General features: G+C 39.3%; 1 protein-coding gene across 3 annotated transcripts in view; it reads right to left on the reverse strand.

Moving 5' to 3' along the window:
• Positions 1 to 26,856, reverse strand: part of ATP2B1 (ATPase plasma membrane Ca2+ transporting 1) — a 59,088-nt gene that overhangs the window by 27,949 nt on the left and 4,283 nt on the right. For all 3 annotated transcript variants that reach the window (XM_042815378.1, XM_042815377.1, XM_042815379.1), the window contains exon 2: positions 4,115 to 4,525. In XM_042815378.1, the coding sequence (XP_042671312.1) occupies positions 4,115 to 4,319 (205 nt within the window). In that variant the 5' untranslated portion in view covers positions 4,320 to 4,525. The remainder of the gene's footprint in view (positions 1 to 4,114; positions 4,526 to 26,856) is intronic.

Below are 26,856 nucleotides of genomic sequence, written 5' to 3' on the forward strand. Positions count from 1 at the left end.
ACATGGGAACACAAATGAAGCAAATGTGTGGAACTGAATTCCTCCATGTGGAAAAAATTACACTTCTTAACATTCATTGATACTTGCTGACCGTTTACGGTGACCAAACCGTAGATGTGAGCACAGTGAAGCAGGGGGTGGTGAGTTTCAGCATCGATGACATGTGGTCACCTCCACTGAGCAGATTTTCAAGAACACAGAACACAGGCTCTTGCTTATCAGTGCAAAAGTACACTGTAACAGTGGTGACCGTGTTGTAAAACAGTGTTTTGTAGCTGAGAATTAGCTCTATCAAATAGTGTCACTGTGCTCCTTGCATCTGTTGTAATTTCCATGTAAATAAATAGGTTACATTACTTTCAGAGCAGCCTACATAGTAGAACTGCTACAACAGAGACTAAGCAGCACCATCCAGTTCTAGCAAGCCTGGGACTCCAGCTCTGGTTGCCTTAGTATGGATTCTGCATTCAGAGAGAGCATCTCAGGATCTGATAGCTCACCTAATACTTTGATGATATGTTTAATTAAATTAACAATTTAAAATACTATGAATGCCAAGTTTATGCATTATTTATTATATAAAACCCTATTACAGTCACTGAAGCTCTCCAGGAATCACAAGGTGAGTAGCAGCCACAGTGCTGCTTCAATCTGGACAGCAGCTGTTGACTGCTCTGAAGCTTCTATCTCTTCACATCCCCTATCAGAGAGCCTATGTGGAACTGCATATGTAGTCAGTCCTTATGGTTTATCATCTCAGCTTTATGCTTGCCTTCTTTCTTAGGTACTATATTTCTTTCTGAATCCTTTTCACTGCTCCAGTTCTCGCACCATCCTTGAGGACGCCAATAATTAAGAGTGAGGGACATTCACCAGAAATTGCTGCATCCTTCAACAGTTAGCTAAGCCCATGAAAACAAAAGAATACCAAGTATATTAAGTGCAAAGTCATGCACCCAAGGTCTTCCATATGTTTAGTTCCTGTTGAAGCCTTCAACAATAGTCAGTTGCCTAGTGCCTCACTACAGTTTTTAATTTGCACCATTAGCTCCTTTTGGAAGGGAAAATGAATCAACTCTTTGCTGTATTCAGAGCAGAGCTTTGGATACCTCACAACCTTATTGTTTCAAGTTGTTGTTATGTGTGTTTCCTTTTAACAAAGACAACAAAGACGCCAATTTTCTGAGCAGTAGTTTTTCAGCAGTTAACCCAACTGCTTAGGGATTATCAAGGCATTAAAAACACACTAGGTAACCAACAAGTACGCAACTGGCTTTGATATTAAATGGATAATCTAACTACTCCAACAGTCATTTCCTAGAATCAAGTAGGAACTAGTAAACAATCAAAATGATGTAGACTTATGGAAACATTGATGGCAGTCTCTCTCCAGAAAACACGGAGGATTTTGTTATTGTAGATACATCAAACGTTCATTTATTTGATCTTATTTGAGTTTGTACACATAAAAATGACATAAGCATCAGCATTAAATAGTAAGCATTTAATTTATTTAAAGTGACACTGGTCAAAGATAGTTCTATTTCTCATTTTATATCAAGTAGGTCTGATCTTCATTTTGTCTGAAAAGAGACAATATCTTACAATGTCAACAGCCTCAAAGCAAGCAATAACACACCGAACTTGCTCACTCCATTTCAAAACTGTCTGTACTTTTGCAGTGAAGCACTAGTAATTATGCAAGCCAGCATTTCATATCATAGAGACCTTCTGAATAAGAAGTGTCATCAGGCCTCGTAGATACGCATGTAACTTCAGAGAACTCGAAGTAGTATAATGCACAGAACAGAACTATAAACTATTCTGAGTTGGAATGAACCCACGATGATCAAACTTAACTCCTAAGCAGCTTTCATAGTCCTGTTCAGGTTTTCTCCTTAGAAATTTCTTTGCTTTTAACATTTACACCTTGAATAACAACACTGAGACCTAGTTCTCCTTCTACATTAATTCTACAGTAACACCTCTCTGAGACAACCTTATTCTCGAAAAATTCACATAGGGATTTAGAACCAAAACACCATTTCTGTACAATTTGTAACTCATCTTAACCTTTACTGATGTAATTATCAAGTTCAGCTATTGAATCTTTTTGCAAATCTATTGCAAACTTTTGAGCTGCTATCACACTTATAAACAAGCTGCATCTTTTTATCAAGTTAGCGATTGTTAAACACATCTAAAATGTTAAGCTCTTTTAAAAGGAAAGGCTCTGATTGTGCAGCTCTCAGTACAGTAGAATCAGTCTGCTATCTAGCTGTGTGACGTTACAGGACACCCATGAAGTGAACCCTGCAGTACACCATCTGCTTGGTGATTTTCATGAACATGCATCCTTATAGATTGTAATAACGGGCCTTAAGCTTCACAGACCACTGCAGAATTGGATTGCACCCTCAGCTCAGTCCCGATTTTTTGAACACTACTGAAGTTTCCCTTCTCACTGGAAAAACATCAAATGAAAAAAACAAAACAAAACAAACAAACAAAAACAAACAAAAAAACCAACAAAAACAATAACAAAAACAAAACAAAACAAATAACTTTCAATACCATTCAACAGGTTCACAAGGTGCCAGGATATCACTGCTCTTAACCTAAGAATGTTACATTGCTTGTACACATGCACTAACTTTAGAACAGCTGATGATGAGAAACAGAATTTGCATCCCTCAGGTCGTAGGTGTTTCTTTGTCAGCCTAAAACTGGTCTAGTGGTCCATCGGGTATATGAGCTAGCTACTTGCCATTTGTTAAAAGGAACCCAGCTGACATTCAGAAATCATTTCAGCAATCTGGACTTAAGGAATCTGATAGAGAAAGCCAAAATACACTACATGTAGATGCACAGAGAAGTATCCTTCAGCATTACACAATCATGGAATTGCAGGAGTTGGAAGGGACCTCAAGAGATCAATGAGATCAACCCCTCTGCTAAAACAGGTTCCCTATAATAGGTCTCAAATGTAGGCATTACTGGACTGTTCTTGAGACAAGACAACAAAAAATTTCCATAGCATTTCAGAAGGACAGAAAGCAATACCTCTCCAGAATTAAGACAGCAAGTACTTCACTGTTACCAACATGAAGCTGCTTAAAAGCTGTGAGAGTGCTTAAATGCAGAGACACCAGAATTTGCCAGTATCTTGATTTTGGTACTTGGTATCAATCTCTATCGACAGCAGGACATCAACTTAACATAAGCTAAACATGTTTAAAAAAATATGATTTCAATGAGATAATATAATTTAGATAAGCAACACAACTGGAGCCTATTTCTTCCACAAATTAAAACTCACAGTTTTCACTTCAACTGGAGGATTGGGTTAAGTGTTCAAGAAAGAGGGTTAAGTGTTCAAGAAAACTTCTGGAAAGCTCTTAGCAAGGACACTCATTACATTTATAAATAGTGACATTTCCAGAATGCCACTGAGTCTGAAATGGCAAACATTTGTTTAAAAGATCCTTATTTCTAGAGACCAAGAATGCGTGATTACTTTGCATACCTCCTACTCGTGGTTATAGTACCTTTCAGAGCCTTGAAGCTATACCAACAGTTAATCTTGTTGATCAACTGAAAATTACAGAAGAATAGTGAATTATGAAGACTTAAGTTAGACGTGGCTTAGAAATCCCATAGTATTGTACTACAGTACAATTACATAGCAATTTTTAAAACTAGTGAAATCTGTTATATTAAGGAATGCAAAAGCTGGGTCACAACACACAAGAACTAATAAGCCCTGCATTAGACTACTAGAACCTTGTTCTATGACATCCCTTAGTTCACAAACTTACACATTCACAGCAGGTTAAACACTGTTGTTTTGCATTTCTATCTCCTATCTGGATTCCTACATCAAAGCTTCCTCCTATGTGCAATTTTGCCACTAAATCAAAATGATGCACAGTTGGAAACCCTTGCTTATTTAATGAAGTATCAACCTGCTTTAGAGAAGAAACATATATTATTATAGTAACTGAAATACCTTTATAAACTTTCTTATATTAAAACAACAATGACAAACAAACTAGTTTGACTGAAACATTTCTGAAGTGGAATTTTCTCAGTAATAATGTGAAAATCATCTTACCTTCATTTGGTGAAGTTTTCAATTTTGTACAGATGCCCTGCACATCTCCATAGCATTCCTGTATTTTATGCAGTGCATCTGTAGCTCGAAGTTCCATAAGAGAGCGGAGCTCTGCAAGAGTGACTCCAAATTCTCCATGATTTGCTTCTTTGACAGCATTTTTTACACCACTATATGCAACCGAGTTGTTTGCCATATCACCCATCTTGTATGCAGTCTTTAGCGCCGGTAATTTCCAGTAAGGAATAAGACTTCAGCTTAAAATATTTCCAAAAGGAAAATAAATCCTCTGGGTATGAAGACAGTCAAGGCAGCAGACACATCACCCAAGTAAGAGACCCATTCTGGAGAGATATCTTTGAGGTCGTCCCATGGCGAGCTGTGTTCCCCAAGCCAAATGACAGGCACAATCTAGAGAAAGAATAAACACAGATTAATATATCACATTGCAAGACCATCCTATCTTACTGAGGCTACAGAACAAATTTCTGCTTAAAGACGAGTTCTATATATTTGTCACAATGTTTTTAATCAGTATTCAGCTGGCATAGTGATAAGGCATAAAATAAATGCTTCCTGTCCCAAAATAGCCCTGCATTATTGCAACTCCCTAACTGCTCAGAAGAGCCGTTGTCTTCACATCTTAGATTTTGCTCGGTACATCCCTATGGTTTGTCACCAACAGGAAACCTTTATAAACGCCTGGAAGTAAATCAGCTCCCAGGGAAATAAAATATGGAACATCCACTACGGGCAACACGCAGTTAACAACACGCTCAGGTCACAAACACTGATACAACAAAAACACCGGAGAAGTCTCAGAGCTCAAGATGAGCAAGCTTCCGAGCACATGCTTGAACTCATTTCTGCAAATCTCAAGGATAACAGCTTCAGCAGTAAGCTAAAACCACACATGAACCACTTTTGTACTGTCACTAAGAATATATTTTCAGGCAGACATACATCTGAACACATTTTCATGCCCAAGCAGTTTTAGCACCCCACTGCAGCCCATTTCATCACAACTCAAGCCTTACACAGAATCTTCATTTTATTTTTGGGGAAAAAAAAAGAAAGAAAAGAAGAAGAAATGCACAATCCTCCTAAAAAAGCGATATGGAAGACTAAGGTCAGCTCTTCCAGTTTACACCAACCCACAGGATTTGACCTGCACAGGCACTCTATATTTGTAATTTCCTACTCAGCTGACATTCTCTGCATATACACATGTATCCATTTAACAAAACAGTGAATCCACAAACTTTTCATGCCTATATAAAGATCTGCTTCAAGCAGAAGACAGGAGCCTCATCACATCATCACATAGGTCAGCTTTAATAACCTAACAGATCAAGGTGAGCACAATTAACTATATATTTCCTCATGACACATTAAAGTTGCCAGCTTCAGATGGAAAATAACTTGAGCACTTCCAGGTCAACATGACTCCAAGGTGCCACATGCCCATTTGTCTACCACACCACCACCTGCTTGCCCCTCACCCAACCAGGCCACAGGTAATATTCAAATTTAGTGAATCTCATTTAGAAACTCTACTGGGGTCGCAGTGAAAACTAATTGTATCATGGGCTCATTCATAAGCAAAGGCAAAGAGTCGCAAATGAAAGATTTCTGGCTACTGTCAGGTCGGAACATCTACAAATAAGACATCAGACATCTACAAATAAGCACCTAATAACCTGAAATTTAGTTCTGGAAAGTCTCAGTTCTCTGCTCCAGAAACAATAAGCTACATCCATATCTGACCCACCATACTGGACATCTAGTCACAGTACTGCATTTACACTGAAGACAACCACGGATACAGACATAGGAGTGAAAATGTCATCACTAAGGCTGTTCTTCTGGTCCTACATCTAGAAAATTCTGAGAAAAAAAAATGATTATCTATGGTCATTTTCCAATGAGAGATAAAAGGCATCAAACAATATTTATACGCGTAAAATTTCTGCATCTTATCCTATCAACTTAACTGACATAGAAATTCCATTTTAAACTTCGATAGCTTTCTTCATGTCAGTTACGAGAAAAATCTCATAAATAACAACAACAACAATGAACCTATTGCAATAGTTTAAGAGCTCAGGTCAATGGCATTAACCTACGTGCTAGGATTCAGTTTTCTTCAGCTGTATTCTTCAGCAGAACATGCTACAGTCAGATATGGTAACCTATAAGTGATGGGACTCATGCAAATCATGTATGAAAGAATGCTTTTTCAAGGCGCCATTCATCTTTATTTAACCAGCAAAAGTTGAATTTGTTGGCCAACTGGCACCTGGTCACAAGTTGCAACAGTGTGATAAGAAACAGATCAGGCAAATGAGTTTGTATAGATATGGAAAAGATACAGTAGCTGCTAATTATAGAAGAATAGACCAAACACAGTGTCCAACAACTAATTGTAATCAAAATTGATTCAAATATAATTAAGACTGACCAGAAAAGCTCAATTCAAGATTCTAACCATAGTTCTCCACCTCAGGCCCAAATAACTCCTAAATTCAAATAACTCCCAAATAATTCCTAAATTCAATACCACCTCAGATATGAGGTTAGAAAAGCTACAGCTCTAGACACTGCTAACTTTCCACTGAAAAGCTTTGCAATGGAGTTGTAAGCCATACCAATACTTGTTTTCACTTGACATCGTGAGAAGAGCAATAACATCATTTAGTAACTCATACTGTGCTTCACACTCCAGGCCAAGCATTTTTCTGTCACCTGGATTCATTTTCACTGAGACATAATACTCTTAGCTATTGCTAAGTTTTTATACTGAAAGGACTTCTCCTATGTCCTGGTGTCCTAACATACCAGCAGATCTTCAGGGTTCACAAACATCTTCTGGAATCTTACATTAATACAAAAGCAGTACAATTCTGCAGATCAGATGTTGTAACATTACAGACTATTCTGCACATCCCACTTCAGAAATATTTCCGGAAAACTCAGAGGAATAGTGACAAAAGCTCTTTAAACCCTGAATTCTGAGCAAGAACAGATCCGAATCATAAAAAACTTTACTAAACATCAACAATTTTTGATGAACAGACCAAAAATCAACCTACTCCAGTAGCTACATTTTTTGCCAAGCGTTTCAACAGTGTAAAAGCACAAGTTCAGAATGGATGTATATCCTGACCGAATTTCTGTGCTGTTTTCTACTGCAATATATCACTACAAGTTTCTTTAAGAAATATCCTTAAAGTCAAACCTTGCAACATTTAAACATTTCCTGTTACAGCAAGTTCCAACAGTCTGCTGCGGTAACAAGAAAGTGACAATGTAGAAGGAAGCTGCAAATCCTGAAATTTTAGTATCAGAAAATAAAGCATATTCCTTAAGGCTAACAGATCATCTAATATTTCTTTCTCCCAGTACTCCATTATTTTACTTGTTTGGATCAGTGCTCCACAGTTCTAAACTCTACTCTTCCACCAGCCACTTGAAATGCACTGTTTGAGCACCACGAGCTCTGAAGCAACTCACTCTAAGCTTCCAATCCACTAATATCTCAAATTTTGAAATCAGGTAGTTGTGGTAACCATTACCAGCTGCTTGCACACCATTACATGAATTACAGCTTATCAAAAGTTTTAACTCAGCTGAAGACACACTAGCGTCCAGATTAAAGCTGCATATCATAATGATTAAGAGAGAGAAGTCAGTCTGCTATTAGGCACATCCTGTTTTAACACTAGCAGCAACTTCAAAGCTCCAGTATGCAAAACCTGGGAGACAAAGAATCCTGTACTGTAAAGGCACCCGACGCTACCATTATAGGTAGGCTGAAGATGCCTGTGCAAATCGTTGTGAAAAGACACTGCTGTTCCATGACTGTGACAGCTCCACTAATTCAAAGTCATCGTGGCTGTCTGCCAGGAGAACTGCATCAAACTGACATTCAATAGCCGAGTGTGTTTTGTTATGCGCTGAAGACAATAATTTAAAATAATTGAATCAAAGATTAGCTGCTCCCAGCTGTGTAAAAAGTCAGTCGTTTCATGAGTCTCTAGTTGAGACACAAAAAGTCAAACACATACACAGAGATGTTTACTGCAGCATGACAAAACTGTAGACTACAACTCTGTCCAGTGCCACCAGCACATACCATGTTGACCAAGCTAGAAGAAACTGCAATGTTTCCTGAAGATGTTTTATAATAGCTACAAAACTGTGTTAGTTTTCTTTTCCCTGAAAAAAGAAAATACAGTTGCTCCTGTGACAGCCCTTAAAGATAATCACGCTTCAATAAGGGTCTCCAGAAATAGTCCTTCATAGACATAAGTAAGACTAAGCCCTTTATTTGGAAGCAAGCTATAATCCTCCTTCTACGCTGGTTAAAATTAGGACTACCTTGAAGTAATAGTTTGAAGTGGCAACACAATCAAATGTGAACAGGAGAGGTCAAAGGTAGCACAATTACTATTGCCCAAATGCACAGGAACTAATACACCACAGAACCACCTACATCACCACCTATTATGCAATTTGTGTTTAATGCTGGCTTCACCAAGGAGTCACCAATCATCAGGAAACCTTTTAGTAAGAATTAAGAAAATTAAATCTTAAGATTTCCAATGAACTCATACTCCTTAAGATCCAGAATTTCAACAATTACATATCCTGTGATACTCAATTTAATTTATTCATCTGCATGAGCACTATGCATTCAGATTTTAAGTATTAGCTGGTACTAGCATTTGACCTTCAGCTACACACTAAAGCTGGCTGCTGTAATATAGGAAAAGGCTTGCAAAGTGATTATCTCAGGAAAGCCTTTGTTTAATCTAATTAGTTCAACGAAGACCAGACAAATCTACATATGAAGAGGCTGCAGTGTTAAGAACTGTCCCCATATGTTTCAGTTGTCATGCCATTTTAATCTGTTTTAAAGGTTGTTTTTTTTTTTTTTTTAAACAGCTTTAATACACTGAAAAATCTAATATGCCTTTGCATACATTGGGTTGAAATCCATGAAACTGGGTATGTTCCATAGCCTCAAGCTATCACATGACTTTTTTCTTAGGGGGAAAAAAGTTGACCACAATATTATTATACTGGAAAGTAATAGTGACAAATCTACCTGGACAGTAAGCTAAAAGTGCCAAGGTATTCTGCTCTGGGGGGTGATTTTTTTATTTTTAAGAGAAAGCCCTCCTACCAACTTAGAAGATTACAGTAGCTCCTCACTTATTTCACAGTAAATGCATGCAAATAAAACACAAAGCTCGTAAAGCACTGTATGTGTTTACAAGTCACGATCCCACAAGTTAAAACACGTTCAACTGAAAGGAGTCAAAGTGTAAAGCAGTGAAATCACTTCATGGCATGCTGCTGCTGTACTGTAAACATCTGAGCCTGCCTTATAAAAGGGCAGTTGAGAGTAGATGGAAGACCTAAGGCGAGTGCACTATAGAGAAAGATGCTCAGAATGGGTAGCTCTTAAATAAATTGCCTTTCAGCCCTATATATGCTCAGCAGTGTTGTAGTGACAAGTTTAGTTTCTTACAAAAACTGCATTCCAAGCAGTAAATTAATCAAGAGTCCTCAATTTTGCTGAGTTTTCAAAGCCAAATTTTATTTTGTTCTGAAGCTTTAATCCTAGGAGGCAGACGTACTTTGCAGAAATAACACTAGCAGCTGTTCCAGACTGCAGTGGATGCACACACTATTGTCTACCACATTTCACAGAATCACAGAATTGTAGGGGTTGGAATGGACCTCCAGAGATCATCGAGTCCAACCCCCTGCCAAAGCAGGTTCCCTACAGCAGGTCGCACAGGTAGGCATCCAGGCAGGTCTTGAACATCTCCAGAGAAGGAGACTCCACCACCTCCCTGGGCAGCCTGTTCCAGAGCTCCGTCACCTCAGTACAAAGAAGTTCTTGCACACATTTGTGTGGAACTTCCTATGCTGCAGCTTATGTCCGTTTCCCCTTGTCCTGTCTCCATGTACCACTGAAAAGAGAATACCTAAGGGATGGTGGATGGCTACTGTGATCCCCATTTCTGTGACAGCAATGTCATCTAACACAATTTTCTTTGCTTTAAGACCCCACTCTATTTCTTTCTGAAATGATGCTTAACAAATTAGGACTTCATTAGTCTGATGCTGTTAATTCTGCATTGCAAACTGACAATGTTCATGTAACAGATTCCCAGACTGTTCCCTTCCTCAGAAGCAGTCAAGGAAAGTTATTACAGACATAAAGGTGAGTTATTAGGCAACTAATGACAGATGTTGATTCATTTCCCGTACATATCAAGCTGCTGAAAAGCTTTCCTTTGTATTCATGCATAGCATGAAGAAAGTGGTGAAGCTTCCCTCATGAAACAGCCTACTCTGCAGTCAGCAAACGAACAGACATGGTTCTCTGCCACCAGCTATCAGCCCAGACCTCACTGCCATGCCTCTTCCAAGCCCTGACGCTTCCACACTCGTGAAGCAAGTCATCTCCGACTGAAAAGACAGCTTGATTAAGAATTAAAATTGGAAAATACATTCCAGAAAAATCTTAGAGTAAAATCTTTGAGTAGAAAAGCTGTTTTATCAAAAGCCTAAGTAAATCATTAGCTCCCTGAAAGTATTTTGACTTCAATGAAAGAACTGAACAGATATAAGAAGAGAATGGTTGAACTTCAGAAAAGAACTGACTGATACGTACTGGAAAGTCCTCGAGAATAAAATCCATGCCATCATTAGCCTGTCAAATCACAGAAAGCATCGAGCGTTCCAAGTATTTAAAACACTATGTTTTCATGTTTTTCTACTTCATCTTGCAGTGCTGGGTTAACCACAAGAAGTCAAATACTTCTTCCCCCACTGGCAACACTTCAGGCCACTAACACATGCTTAAATGCTTTTCTGGAAACAGAAGTTACTCATTCTAAATCTCCATCAACTGAGCAATGTCAAGGGGCCTTCTGCAGCCCATTACCCTGACCAACATTTGAAGGGCTTTTTCCCTTTTCTACCCACAGGCCATGATGCTGCCTTTCTCTGCACTGCCTTCTACACATCTCAGCTTCTTTTTGTTTAGTAGTGACATCATAAACTAAAACAAAAAGCCTACATTTGACAAGAGTACTTATAATGCCAAGTAATTCCACTGTTAAGACTATAATCCCACAGGAAAAGTTTTAACCTCTAGATATGACTGTTTCCCATTAGGCATTATTTCTAGTGCATTCAAGTACCTAGAATGCATTTACTGTGTGCGTCAGCTTCCTCAGATAACTTGAGATGAGCCTAGCTGCCAAAAGTTGGACTGAGGCAGCAGATGGCTGAAGCCAAACCTGGAATATCACAAGGTTCCTATTTACTGCTGTTTAAAATGAATTAATTTATTTATTTTGAAGTGTTTGCCTTCCTAATGCCCAACCTCTTACTTTACTTCAGATCCATTGGGTCCTGAATAGATGACTGAGGATTTAATGTTTCTTAATTGTACACAGTTCAGGATGAAAATGTTTATTCAGGATAAAAGTGTTGTCACACACACGAGCAACTTTATATATAGCCTAAAACTAGGAGGAGGTGGCTCCTAGCAAAGTCGTTCCTCGATAAATACATTAGTAAGTTCACCACACATCTCTGTGTTTATCAAAACACAATTGACAGAAGTTATAGCACAAGAAACAATTTTTTTTCAATAAAAGAGAAAGTAACACACGACATCCTGCAAATTAAAATTATACATCATTAGATTACAGAGCTTGGTTGCATTCCCAAATTACAAGACACATTCCAGTCACAAAACCTGTCAGGCATGTGTTAAATGAGGCGTATCCTGAGCCCATGACATTGCTATATGCAGCCAAGTTTCAAGTAAAAAGAAAGTGAGACAGCAACTGTGCCAAACTCCATCCAACAGAGCTGGAATTGGAGTCATGGATTTTAGTTACTTATTGTATTTAAAGCTTAGCTCATGATTGGACCAGCTGGATGTGTTTCTTACATTCTGACAATAATTACAACTAGCAAAAGAGGCACTAACTTCCTCATAAGTTATTTGTGCTGGCATATCACTTGTCTTGAGAAATTTCTTATTAAAAAACAAAACCAAAAACTTTTCTTCCAACAAATTCTTTAATTACTGCTGCCTCTAACACTTTTTCCAGTATATTCTGAACTAAACTATTCTGATCTCACTTCTATATTTACTTCATCCTTTTGACCCCCTTTACTAGCACACATGTATACAACTATAATTGCTTTATTCAATCTAAGCAATTATTTTCCTCCCTTTCCTTATGACAGCAAGAAGTAGAGGTGAAAATTTCTTTGCTCTAAATCTTAAGTCAGCTTGTAAGACTTTCTAATACTGCAAACAATCATTGTTCATTTCAGAGCATGATGTGCCCATTTAAGCAAAACCAGTGGCAAATCAAAATTTATGTAATATTTTAGCCAGAACAAGACAGTCATAATCTCATGGCAATATGAACACCCTCCTTTCAAAATGTATTTTTTTTTTCCCTCCATGTTAATATCCTCTTAAGCAGAGCTTTATGTTTTCAATTGTAACCAGCTCTTCCTGATAAAGCACCAAAAGCCCTGAGCTAGGTTGCATTCAGGCAAAGGACAGAATTCCATGCCAACTTTATTCTTCCTGTATTCAGGAAATATAAGAGTTAAATTTTAGATTATTCTCAGGAACACTAGGAAATATTTTTGCCTAATGAGATTAAACCTGGAGAGACTTTTGTAAAGTCATTCTGTGTATCACTGATTTCTTTCAAGGAGGGTAGCACAAATAATTTGGAAAAGTCTGAAGGCTCTTTTGCTAACTTGGAGTAACTGCTATGTAGAAATAGGACTAATAAATACTCTATTAGATAACTGTAAGAACAAGACATAAACAGGTTTCTGTGGCAAATCATCCATTCATAACCCTCAAATTTATCATCCTTTCCTTACCCAGTGATGGCTTGTAACTAATAAAAAATAAAAACAAACATGTAAGAGCCGGGATATCCCCAGTGAGCACTAATGCCAGTTGTTTTGCTCTTGTGTTTAAGGAGCTTCCTTCTTGTCCCATCTCATGCCAGTTCAAAAAAATTCAAAGATGAAAGCTCTTGAATAGCCTTTTGGAAACATAAGACCATTAATTCTTATCCTCACTCTTAAAGCCTTACCTTTATACCTTTATAGCTACAGTAGCTTCTGCTGCATGCTATATTAATCCCTCTCTGCCAGAAATACACCAAGAGAACTGGCTAAAGAGTTGTGAGAGACTCACTTCCAGAAACTGCTATTGCATTTCCCATTCCTGAGGAGCTAAAGTTTGTTACTTCAAGTGTAGACCAGTTATGTACTCCTTTTTGAATTACCTACAAGTTTCCTGCTCCTTCTGGTGGCATTATGTTTTTTTCTCCAGATTTTTTTTTTGGGGTTGTTCACTTTTATTTTTCCTGAGAATCTACTCCATCTGAATGAGACAACGTATTTTATGGCTTTGCAGAAGCAAAGCTGTGGGAGCTTTTGCAAACTTCATTATGATAATACTGAGGAACACAATTACTAGTCCACCACCAAAAACAAGGCAATAAATTTTCCTGGCAGAATTAATTTCTTCAACATGTGCAAGAAGTGTGCGAGCAGGGTTAGTAAACAAGACGCCAAAGCTATAGATCCCATCAGTGCAGCTTGAGGGGGCTAACAAGCTCTCAGCCAGCCCCAGATGACCAACAGTATATCTGTGCTACAACACTGAGGCTAAACCTTACATCCAGAGGCAGCTCTCCTTTGGCACTAATAGCAAAACAGACTTTCACCTTCTGTCAATATTATTTCTACCTTTATCCTTTTGCACTTGGAAAAGCTATCTACATTAACCAGCAACACCACTAATAGTTGCAGTAGGACCTGATGAACTTTAAGGTCTTTCCCAACCTGAGCAGTTCTATGATTCTATGATAGACAATGCAAAAGGCTGCCATCTCAATGGCCACACAAACAACACTGGGCTTAAAACATTAACTTCTTGTCTGTTTTTGTTTTTTAACTCCCTCATAGCACCTCTCAGCCACTGAGAGACAATGCTTTATTTCAGGTCCTGCACCAAGTTCAACTCCCATGGGACGTCCTGCACTCCAAGCAGTTTTAGCACCTCTTTCTTTACTAAGTCTTTCTCTTGACCTGTCCCTGGGGATGTCCAAGGCCAAGCTGGATGGGGCCCTGTGCAACCTGATCAGTGGTTGGCAACCCTGTCTGTAGCAGGGGGGTGAAAATAGATGATATCTTTGATGCCCCTTTCAACACGAACCACTCTATGATTTTATACTACTCCTCACTTCTCCACACCAGTGCTGCCCATCACATCCTTGATCAAGAGCTTTTGATCCTGTTTTGAGCCTTGATCAAGTTGAATGACAAGATTCCCCAGAAGATTTTCCACAGGATTATTTATTTGTATCAGCCCTAAAGGCCACACACATACAGCAACCTTAAGGGATCCACATTCAGATACAGTTGGGAGCACCTTCACAGAACTATGTTGCTGCCACCTTTAAGATCATTTATCTCCATTAAACACCTATTTTCCCTCTGTCATTTCAGGTAAGCAACATGTCACAAAACAAATCACATGATATATCTCTTTTCCACCAAGGCCGGACACTGTTTGAAGTGAACAGCTAATTTACCATGCTGTCAAACAGCAGCTCATATAGATTTAGCCAACTAAACAATGAAGAGCAAGCAAACTGGTGCCTGTTTAGTTCCAGTGCAATCCTTATTCCATCAAGCAGGGAAATGTCATATCTCAAAAACCTCAACTGGCTGGGCCTCACCCAGTACACATGCTGTTATGGGCACTACAGTGTAAGTAAGAATTACACAAAACTAGAGGGAAGGTATGAAGAGCAGCTGAGGGCTCTGGGTTTGCTCAGCCCAGAGCAGAGGAGCTGAGGGGAAGCCTCGTGGTGGCTGCAGCTGCTCACAGGGAATGGAGGAGCAATGCTGAGCTCTGCTCTGTGTGACAGCAACAGGGCCTGAGGGAACGGCATGGAGCTGTGTCAGGTTGGGTGTTAGGAAAAGGTTCTTCACCAGAGTGCAGTCAGGACTGGAAGAGGCTCCCCAGAGCAGTGGTCATAGCACCAAGCTGCCAGAGTTAAAGAAGTGTCTGGACATACGGCCTGGTTTCTGGGTGGTCTTGTTTGAAGTCAGAAGTTGGAGTCAACGGTCTTTGTGTGTCCCTTCCAACTCAGAATATTCAATGATTTCATGAATCTACAATTCTACGAATATCCTGTAGTCATGGATCATTGAAAAACCAAAAGAAACCTACTGTTTGGATCTGTTCTTTCTGAGATGCCTGGCAGACCAGATGTGAATTCCCAAACCAAAATGTGAAGACTGTCAGGGTCAGTTGTTTTCCTCTTTTCTCTGTGTGAGAGTTGGACAGCCTTAAATTGCTACAGTTGGTATGTATTCAGGCTGTACATAAGGTACCTTGACAATGAATAGAACTCAGATGATTTAGTTGGTTTTTTTGTTTGTTTGTTTTTGTTTTGCCTATATATATACACATACACATGCATCTATATATATATATATATATATATATATTTTTTTTTTTTTAAGAGTTGCACCATGTAATTGTGTCCATCACCAAGACTTCCCTGTTCCCAGAATCCTGGGTTACATGTGAGAGTTGTCTGCTACTCCCCTCTTTTGAACTTGATCCTTGTGGGTCTCCTCTAACTTAAGATATGTTACGAATCTATGGGAGTGCTGAGGACTAGACAGTCATTTCCCTAACTGCCCTGAAGCACAAGGCTTTCAGGAATAACAAAGAGAAACAGCATGCTCTTAGTGCCTACCGCTTAGCTACTGTTGATGCACATGCTGAGGCTTCAGTCTCATTTAAGGCAGTACTGAACCCTCAGCAGTAACTCCACAGGGTTAGTTCAATACTGGTAACATTGTTCTTATCAAAGGAGGACATCTGAATGTGGAGACTACTGAAATCAGTTATTCCAAGGACCAAAAGCCTATCCATCTATATAAAGGCTACAGATCGTCACTGACTCAGCCGCATCAGACCGGTTTTGTTCTTTCTAACAGACAGCTAGTTCCCACAAGTGTTTATTTTACAGCAGTGCACAGTCATGTTCTTCAGCTTTTCCAGTCAGATTGTTTCCAGCAATAGCACAGAGCTTCTTTGAAGTAAGAGAATTGCAAAGGCATAGTATCAGCTTCTCAACAGACTTACTTCTACCATCCAGCAACAATTACATCTTTGACCAATTCCAACTGGCCATTGGGAAAGGCACAAATTCTTCCAAGAACCACCATTTCTATGCCCAGCTTGTGGCTTTCAATTCACTTCCTCAGAGCAACTGTAATTCCAAGTCTGACTGCAACACACTTCAGTTAAGCCCGTTTCTTTCCCCATGCAACCAGCCGGGTCTCACAGTGCAGCTCTGAAAAGCCAGAAGTTGAATTACATTTTTACCTAAACCCTGCAGCTACTAAGTTCCCCTTACTACAGCAAGCAGGTGCTGAGAAGTCAAGCACCTCCTCCAGTCCCAGTGAGACTGAGGAAAACAGTTTCCCCCCTGGACGACAGTGACTGAGAAGTGCACTAAAGATACCAGGAAGCAAGAATGATACAGCACCTCAAAACAAAAGTTACCATGATTTGCCATAAGCTCACACAGTTAGCAATTTGGTCCTTCTAGAAGTTACTTTGAAATATGCAGGTATGTCTCCCTGCAAGCAGCCTCCTGATTTCCTCCCTGGACATGCCTGAGAACTTTTCTAATTAGGAAGTATTCTAGAAGTGCTTCCAAACAAACTACCCAAGGTAGACATTAGGTCATTTAAGTTGTGTGCATATTCAGGTCTGTACACTGCATCAAGCAGGTTTGGAAGCTAAGTTTGAGAGAAATTCCTAATTTCACACCAACTTCAACATTTTAAAACACTGCTGCATTCTCCTTTTCCAAAGGGAAGGGATATTTCAGATCAGATAGCAGTCTATGCCAACTTACACAAGTTTATAAGCACAACTTACAAACAGTTCCAGCTCATTTTCAGAACATAAGTATTTACACTGAATGTTTACAAGCTTCTTTTTGTATGTTGCAACTGTAGATTCAATACTGAAACTGGCATGCAAGTCTCTATTAACCTAAGCCTACTAACCAGCAAGCTGATTCTAAGTGTGATACAGCCCTGCTAAAGCATGAAGATTTTTGCACGTCTCCATTCCTGCCATTAAAATTTCTATCTACACAAAACAGCATGAAATTGTGGGTTTTTGGGAGATAAATGAAAAACAGTCTTGTTGGTATTTGAGCATGTATCCAACAGTTATCCAATGTTATCAAGCAGCATTACTGGCAGAAGTCAAGTTCAAACTAAGTGTAAAGGAACAAAATGCGAGACAGTTACACAGCTGTCTGTCAAAACCAGAAGCTAGTTTGAGGCATGTTGCCTCATGTATGTAATTAACACAGACCAGCTTAAGACAGCTTTCTTCCTTAAAAATCAAAAAGCAGGTGATTACTAAAACATTACTTCTTTTGTTGAGAAACCATTATTAAAATAAGACATTAGATGTCAAAAGCATTTTTCACTGAGCAACTGTTTTCAAGTACTTAATTAACTTACAGTAAAACTGCTCAAAGAAAGAAAGCCTAAACAAAGCTATTTTAGGACATTTTATTATTTGAAGCTATTCTGAGAAGTTTCAGATACCTCCAAGTTAGGGAGCAAAAACTATATTAGGCCTTCCTAGAAAATGAAGCATTTCCCTGTGTACTGAGAACTCACAGCTGTTCTCGCCTGAGAAGACATGGGTTTAAAGTAAGCACTATTAAGTCAAAATTTACAGCCTCTATTAAGCAGGTCAGCAAGCTGTGGTTTACTTGTTAATGTGAACATTATTAAAATACATCTCTGTATTAAAACAAAAATTATTTAGCATGCCCACGAAACTCTAAATTCTGACCATAAGAGGACAATCTTGTCGTAAGGATGAACTCTATGGCCTTAACCTACAAAAGCATGTCCAAATGGAAAAACTGGAAGAGTAGGATAAACAGCAGGGTGAGGGTTACTAACAGAAAAAAAAAAAAAAAGAAGAGTTGTTCTAACTCCTGTGTGAAAATCTAAGCAATTGCCTGCTGTCACAGAGCCAAGCAGTCACTTTTAGGTATAACAATGCCTAAAGGTACCTGCAGATACAGCCTCAGGTATACTACAAGAAACATCTAACAGGAAGAGACAAAGTGCTTGACTAGAATGAATTCTTAAGTAAGGTTTGCATGATAATCTCACAGCTCTGAAATATTTGACAAGTCATGAATTTTACTACTAGGTGTCTGGACAAAAGACTCTGTGCTTTCCAGGAAATGCACCTTGCAGGCACAAAAAGCCAGAACACACTCTCAGACTTAGCAATAAGAACTCAGGCTCTCTGCATTGTATGGCTCAGGGGTTTCTTGTTCGGAGAAATCCTGAAATAACAAATGTTAGAAGGCAATACAACTCATTTATCCAGAGTTCCCAGGCCTCTTTCTGACCAGCATGGCACAGAAGGTTATTCCCTCGGTCCTCTGAAACAGTTACATCATCTCCAAATTCCAGAAAACAAAAGCAACCAGATGGGTAGTATGATACAGTAACAATACCAAAAAGAGATGACAAAAAAAGCCAGAATGGAATGGACTGGCATGTAGAGATGTCTGCTCAATTTCAAGAGCAATTGCTTTGCCTATGGACGCAATACATACATCAAGACCTCTGTTCAAGGCCTGAAATCTTTCACCTCGGCTAAGAACTTTTTACTTCCATTTAAATATCTCACCTTTCTTCACATAGGAACAAACGGCCTGAGAATAAACAAACAGATACACAAAGCGCTGGTACTTTATTGAAAGCTGTAAGTCGTTTCTTCCCCCATGAAGGGCTTCCAGATATTGTTTCCCCATGCACATGCAGTGTAAAATAACTATAAAACAACTCCAAAAATAGGGCTCACATGTATGCATAGTTGTACACGTTTAATATTTTGGTTTGGATAGTCCTATCCAATCAGTGACAAAAACAGACCATACTTCATTACAAAGGTATACAGAACACCAGCGTTTAACATTATAGCAGGAGATAGCATCTGAGACACCTGATTAGCTTTCAGTAACTATTTGTTGACCCATTTTTCAGGAAAACCCCTCTTGCATTCTGCAACCAGTTTTTAAATCAGCATTTCACTTACACCCCTTTGAGAGGTACTACTTGGCTATTTCGTCTCAAGAAAGTTATTTTTGCAGAGCCAGCAGAGGGAGTACAGACATCATTTTACTTACCAGCTGTGGAAGAAATACCTCCTGTGAAAGCAATAAAAGAACTGCACCTGCAAACGTTACACAACTGGCTTTAAAAAAAAAAAAAAAAAAAAAAAAAGCTAAGAACTTCTTCTGGCTTTCACATCAACAGTCAGAAGAGCAAGTAATTTGTTTTCACTCCCCAACTAGTAGTCACATCTCAAAGATTTGTATCTGAACAATAACGTCAGGAGAAATTCTAACAGTGGTAACAATTACCTTAAGCCTGATGGCTTAACAAGTCAGAAGAAAAACAAAAAACCCAAAAACATAGCTACAATTTAAGCTGGTAAACGATATGGATTCTGCCATTTCTCATTTACAGGAAGGCTGAACGCTGCTGGTGGCTCACACCTTAAAAAGCAGCTGGCATGAACTTCAGAGAGTGAGATACTTGAAGCTCAAGAACTAACAAGCAGAGAAGTCAAGAAGGTAGGGCATGCACTATATCAGGTTAGAAACATAACAAGAGGTTCAGCCTTCCTGCTGGTTCCCAAAGGCACACAACACAGTTGCGAATCTGGTTTTCCACATCCTCTGAAGCAAAAGCTCTGCTTCTCCATTTAGCATTTTGATTGACCAGCCTGCTGTGGAGTTGGCAATTACAACTGAATGGAATTGACACAGCATTGGCTATGAAAATGGCTTGAAAGAGTTACAGGCTTTAAGATAGATTGATAGTTTTTTGCCATCTTGTGTGCTCCAGGCTACTCTACTCCTCAGTGCAGTAAGGTACCCACCCAAAGAAAAGGCAAATTTCAATCTTTTTGAATTTCACATCAAGTTTAAAAGCCTTTGACAGCTTCAATCATTAGATCTTTAATCACTAGCACTACCTTGCCAAGAAGAATGCCCCTAGAGCAACAGAATTTAGCACTCGCTTTAGGTTTAAAAAATAGGAGAAACATACTTTGATAATTCAGATGGCTGCTCCCGTTCCCCACTTACAACAAGAAAGTAGTTTCATTTTTTCATTTTAGATTTGTTAAATGAGTAAGTCAGTGTGGGCCAAACAGGTTCCTGTCTTGCAGCTCTTACGGTTAAAGGTCATGTAGCTACAGTTTCTCCCTTGCATGGAGGAAGACCACATTGTAGTTTTACTTTCAAAACACAGGACTCAAGCACCACTTCCTTTTTGTTCACACTGTCCCGTTCCCAGGATAATGGTCAGGATGCACAGTACACTTTATGCAGAATAATGACAGCATGAAAAACCCTGCTTCTTCTGACACAAGTAAGATGATATATACAAGGATCAAGATAAACCATACACTTGGGAAATACATGTTTTTCAAAAGACATTGCTGAATTCAACATCTGAAAAGCCAAACAGGTGCTATAAGCAAGATTATCACCAGGAATTTACATTCATGTAGCAATTTATTGAATATAATGCCAGAAATGTAGTTCATCCTGCAACTCCTGTCTTAGTAAGCTCCTAAGTAATTTCTTAAAGAAAAAAGAAAAAAAAATAGAAAAGGCATAGCTTGAAGAAACAAAGAACTATTTCACTGACAAAAATATGTACTTCACCTCAAGCTTCTGTATTGCTCCTAAAATAACCCACAGGTAAGAACATCTTTGCATTTAAAATGCTTTTCCATTATAGCAACTGCGACTTCTAATCAGTAATACATAGCACGATTGATTTATGAACTAGGTGGGGTAGGAAAAAAAAAAAGCACCGAAACTCTCCTTAAAACATTGGAATGTATGGAGTAATTTTTTCTTGTACAGCTCTGTGGAATTTGCTGTAGAAAGATACCCAACAACTATATAGGTAAGTATATGTTGAGTATCAATGAAGGCCTGCTGTTATCTCAATTTTAATTTGAAAAACTTACCACCTTTAGTATGTTCTTGTACAACTACTGATTTCAGTATTAATGACTCACTAAAATTTTGTACTTAAATAATCAGTAAAAGCATGTAGCAGTTGAAAGAACTTTACTTTTTACAAAACAGTTGTAGTTTTATTCTTCTCCATCCCCACTTTCCTTTTATCAAATGGCGAGCTGCATTGACTTTTGTTATTTGAACTACAGGGGTTAAAAGTTCACATTCTTACCACTGTGTGTAAGATCTACCTGACCAAACGGTAATGCTAAGGTGGGCACTGTAGGCTTTTTTCCTCCCCATATTAAATAGGAAAAGATTTAGAACTCCTGCCAAAAGATCAAATTCAGCTTTCTGGGACACAAGCTAAAACAGTCACATGAATCTCATCTCAGCAGTACTTATGCCTCTTCAGCAGCAGAAGAGGCCTGGAGTGACTAGTTTCAGTTTTTGAAGTGGTTATGCAAGAGGCAAGGATTGCACTACCAATGCTAACAGCATGAATTAGCATATCGAGCAGATACATTACCATGTAAAAGGAGGCACATGCAAGAGTGAGGATGTGGTTTCACGGTTAGTTTAGGAATATCCGAACTCAGCCTGCTGCCAGAAGGTATAGCCCTGTGCCCTGGCTTGTGCAGGCACTAATGCTCACCTGACTACAAGGTCAGGGAAAGACCTAGATGAGAATTAGTGACAAGAAGACAGAAGCAATGCATGTGGCTCCTTCTGAAGGTCAATGGGCTGGCAGAGGTTGCCCCGTCCCAGAGCAGCACAAGTTTCAGTAGCACAAGCCACCATAGAAGCTTTTCCTCACTTCTATGCTCATCCCTGGCCAAAAAGAAAAAAAAAAAAACAACTTTACAATATTACAGAGAAGACCACAATGCTAAGATGGATTTCATCCTCCTCCTTTCAAGCAGCACAGTCAGCTTGCTCATCTTCATACACACAAGGTCCCTAACTGTCTTAAGTGACCCTCTGCTAGCTTCTTCTGTTTGTCACAGGCATGTAAAACAGAACATCATCTCAGATGCTGCCTTGAGAACACAGGTTTTCTCTTGAACCACACAGACCATGGTTCAGCTAATGCTGATTTGGGTGGGTTAGACCTCACCAGCACTCAGCCAACTCCACACCCTTTTGTTTATGACAAGATCACATAATGCTTTTGGTTGGACCGTAAATCTCGTCTAGTTCCAGTCCCTGGGGGCAGGGGTGCCACCCACTAGATCAGGCTGCTGAGGGCCCCATTCAACCTGTCCTCCAACATTTCAGTGATGGGGCACCCACAACTTCACTGCGCAGTCTGTTCCAATGCCTCACCAATCACAAAGAGAAGAGTTTCTTCTTAATATCTAATCTAAATCTACTCTCTTTCAGTGCAAAGCCATCAGCTCTTTCCTGCCAGTAAGATTTCCTGATACCAAATCCTTCTCCAGTGTTTTTGTAGGCCTACTTACAAGGTAATCATACCTGAGATGCCTGAGGCTTTCCTTAAAGATCTCCCCAACCAGAGGCCACTGGCCCAAAAGTGCCACATGAAACAGTTACATCCAAGGCATAGGACAGCAGGCATGGTTCTGCTCACCTTCCAAAGGCTGAAACGTATTGTACCATCATGACAGTCCGCTTTTTTACCCGCAGCAAAGAAACAACTTGGCATGGCTAAGTCCCAGGACAGCCACTACTTTGTCTGCCTTCACCCACAGGGATATGGGCTACATAGCAGCCTCACTACCAAAACCCAATACTGGACACACCACCATTTCCAAATACAAAACACAGCAGTCCTGAAAGTTTTTCCATAGTCTTTCTAATTTGTCACCTCAACCACATTCAGGAGGAGCCTCTGGCAACACCTCTCAGAAGCTTGCAATGAACTCATCAGGTTTTGTAACCAAACGGTATCTACTTTGTGAACTTCAAACCACACTGCACAAGATTAATAACATAGTTTTGCTCTCCATATTCATTTCTTTAACTTTAAATATGGCAATAGAATGAGAACAAAAAACTTCAGTCTATGTGAATTCAGTATCTTAGCTTAGGATCAACAAGTCCAATTAAAACAGTGCAATACCTTCCCAGAAAACACACCATAATATTTCAAGCATACACGTATTGTATTTTCCCATCTGATAAACTGATTTCCTGTGTTTTGGGGTAGCCTAAATTCATACTGTAACTTTAGGATGTCAAACTTCACATAATTGAAATAACCTAAGCAACATTTTCTGAGGGATTTTCTAGAAGCTGGTGTCCAGTGTTGGTAGCAGCACTGCTGGCAAGACGAAGCCACATGCAAAGTGCTCACTCACAAGCAAATTATATCCTTACCACTGCTTGATACACTTTTGTATCATTTTCAGATACACATGGTCATACTAAAGCTACTTCAAAAAGCTCCTATAAACTGGTATTTGCTGAGCGGCAGTCTCTGTTGTATGGGCAGCACCACTCAGAGTGCCTCCACTAACAGAAACCAACTAACAAACAAAGAGTAACAAAAAAAGGCAAGAGACCATGCTTTTCTCAAATTCCAAGTAGATACAGCTCAAGTTCAGAAACAAGCCTCTAGATCTGCTGTCACCACAGTCAGATCCACCACCTATCAAAACACATTGCTGAAACAGGACTTCAGGAAGACCTGAAGGCATTTCTCTATGTAAAGTAAGCTCACTGTCAGATGTGAAGATAGCTGTCACTTAACTACATGGATTTCAGAGCCGAAGCAGGTGAAAACAAGCTGAAGTGATCCACGTTGTTACAAAAGCATAAGTAAGACAGTTGGAATCAGTGAGTTACCAGCAGTGTAATACCTTCCCCACCCTCTCAGCTGTCAGTCTCCAGCTTCTCAGATACATATATTTGAAAGCTATTTGGTACAGACACTGCTAGCCAGTTTAAATCATTTAATGTTTTACACTAACTCACAGGGGTGAGGTTGCTAGACAGTGTTCTAATTTAAGTATTGATTTGCATTATGTTCCATAGGCTTCAAAGTTTTGTACTACCAACTTCATTCCCAAGCGAAGAACAAAAAATTGGCAGATCTAAGCAACATGAGAAAAAAAAAAAAACAATGATGCACAAAGTGACTCCACAGTAATAGCAATACCATCTATATTAAAGTGAAAAAGAAAAACATTAAATATGCATGTTAACCTGTAGGTATTTAGTACCTAAATAGCCAGGGGAGATACAAAAATACTATCCTTTCTAAGATAACTTAAGGGCTGACCATACCTGCCATGTTTTCTATCCATTTACTTTTTCTATCTCCTCAGTCCTATCTAAGCAAAACCTCAGAAAGCAAGTCTGGATGCACAGTATGAATAGTGGTTCTTTATTTCCTCCACTGCAGCATTAGAAATCACTAAAGCGTGCAGCAAACAGATCTCAGTATTCTTTAAAATCCTAGTTAGTGCAAAGATTTTTATGGATAAATTCAAACCTTTTTCTGGAAAGTCATTAGTTGACAGCTAGCTCTCCAGTGATTTTCCAATCTGCTGTCAGAGCAGCCACTTTGGCCTCTTCTATGTGAAAAGGTTACTGCTTTCCAGCAAGCAGTGCCACCTGACAGATACACAAGAACATGCATTTCCACACCAGCTACCTGAACACTCACACTATGCTGCTTACCTCTTGCGAGTCTTGCCTCTCACCTCCTGTCATGGGGAACATATTCTCTGCACAAGATATAAGGATAAGTAGTGCAGCAAGTCAAAGGGACAAAAAGAACAACTAGCAAAAAGGAAGGGAAAATTACAGAGCAGCTCAGAACAGAGTGGAAGTGAAAACAGCTATCTGGCTGCCTCAGCCACGTCAACCAACTTTCTATACATGGTGACAAGCCAAAGAGGGAAGCAGAGACGAGGTCGTCTCACTGTCCTGGCAGTGTCTTGGATAGTGCTGATCAGCATAGCTGCTGGAGAAGGCCACAATACAATCTCCAGAATAAGAAGAAATGAAAAAGAAAAAAAACAACAAACACCTTAATGTTAATAAAAGCGATTAGCAATTATTTTGTTTAAGATCTGAAAGATTCATTTATTGGAACATCCACCATGTAAGATATGCTCGTGAGGAATAACAACAACCATCTTCTTCACATTTTATTATATTTTACAGGCTTTCCTAAAGAAAATTTGCAGTAGCCACAAGATTTACTGCTAGTTGCTAAGCTCTTTGTATCAACTAAGTGAAGAGCACTATAGCTATTTCTTTCTATGGTAATAAAATTCCGTTATGCACAGCTGATGCATCTCTTCTTCCACTTTTCCCCAGAAGGAGCTATCAGTTGTTCTCAATTTGTTTCAAAACCAGGGAGGCATTCCAACTTGACTTACAGATGTAGTTTATTCCATCATGCACAGCTGATTTTTTTTTTTTTTTTTTTGAGAACTCTTACCACATAAAACCCAAGAAATCTTGGTTTTTGTTAGAAATGCAGTTGCTCAGAGAGCCAAAGAAGATACCACAAGCAGCATATTTCCATATTTGCACATACATGGAAGCAATCCTGAAAGAACCATGCAAACAAGACAGATACTTGTCAAATGGTGTTAAAAAGGCCGTGTGACTTCTGTGTAATGGCACATCTATAATTCCAGGGTGAGGAACATTCAATCTTTTTTCACTGCTACGCGTACATTAGAGGTGGCCAAGATCATCAGATCCAGAGCATCAAAATGAATACTAAAAGTTGAGTTTAAATGAGGACATTCAGAAAAAGAATATGCTGCTGTGAATTCTAGGTTAAGTCCCAGGAAGTTAGATTGCCACTTAAAGTATTGGCTTTGTGTGTTCATATGTGTAAGATGGTTATCAAGATATATTTATAAACATTCTTTGGAACCAGTGATGGCAAGAGCAACAGCAAGAGTTGGCATGTGGGTACCTCAGTACCTCTGTTTCCAAACTATAAAAAAAAAAGTATGAGTGGCTGAATCACCCCGTCTGCCTTGTAGTCACTATCAGCTGCTCTGAGCATGGTACATCTCAAGCCTCTTCTTCATAGACCGGACACTGTACACCAAGTGGTCAGAACCTAATAGTGTTGTATTCCCTACTGCCACCTTATCTTTCTGTGAATATAAGGGCACAAGTAAGGGTAGCAGATTACAAGCGATAGGCTCCGAGAAGCGCGTTTCAAGAACATGATGTTTCCTGTGCTCACTGGGAGCGAAGGTGGCATCCAGCCTGTAAGCAATATTGAAAGACTGCGACACGTAGAACCCTGAAGTTAACCATAAGCTGAAGGTCATGCCATGCAGGAACTTCCTTGGGTTTCTCCTTCAAAACTGTATTAAAACAGATCCAGCAATAAACCAACATTACCCTTGTGCTGAGACGCACCAATCATGCTTTAAATGGCAGAACTGGCCAGCGAAGCTTATCAACCCTGTCATCCTCAAAGGTTATTTACACCATCCTCAACTGCACATTTAGGTTGGCAACAGTGCTAACAGGAGGGTACATCTTCTTTCTTCATCCATTTACCCCTTAAAGACAGGGCAGATGTAATTTGCCTTGTGAAAT

The sequence above is a fragment of the Centrocercus urophasianus genome, unplaced genomic scaffold (assembly GCF_019232065.1).
Source record: "Centrocercus urophasianus isolate 14NV4802_14NV808 unplaced genomic scaffold, USGS_Curo_1.0 seq_15, whole genome shotgun sequence".
Taxonomy (NCBI): Eukaryota; Metazoa; Chordata; class Aves; order Galliformes; family Phasianidae; genus Centrocercus; species Centrocercus urophasianus.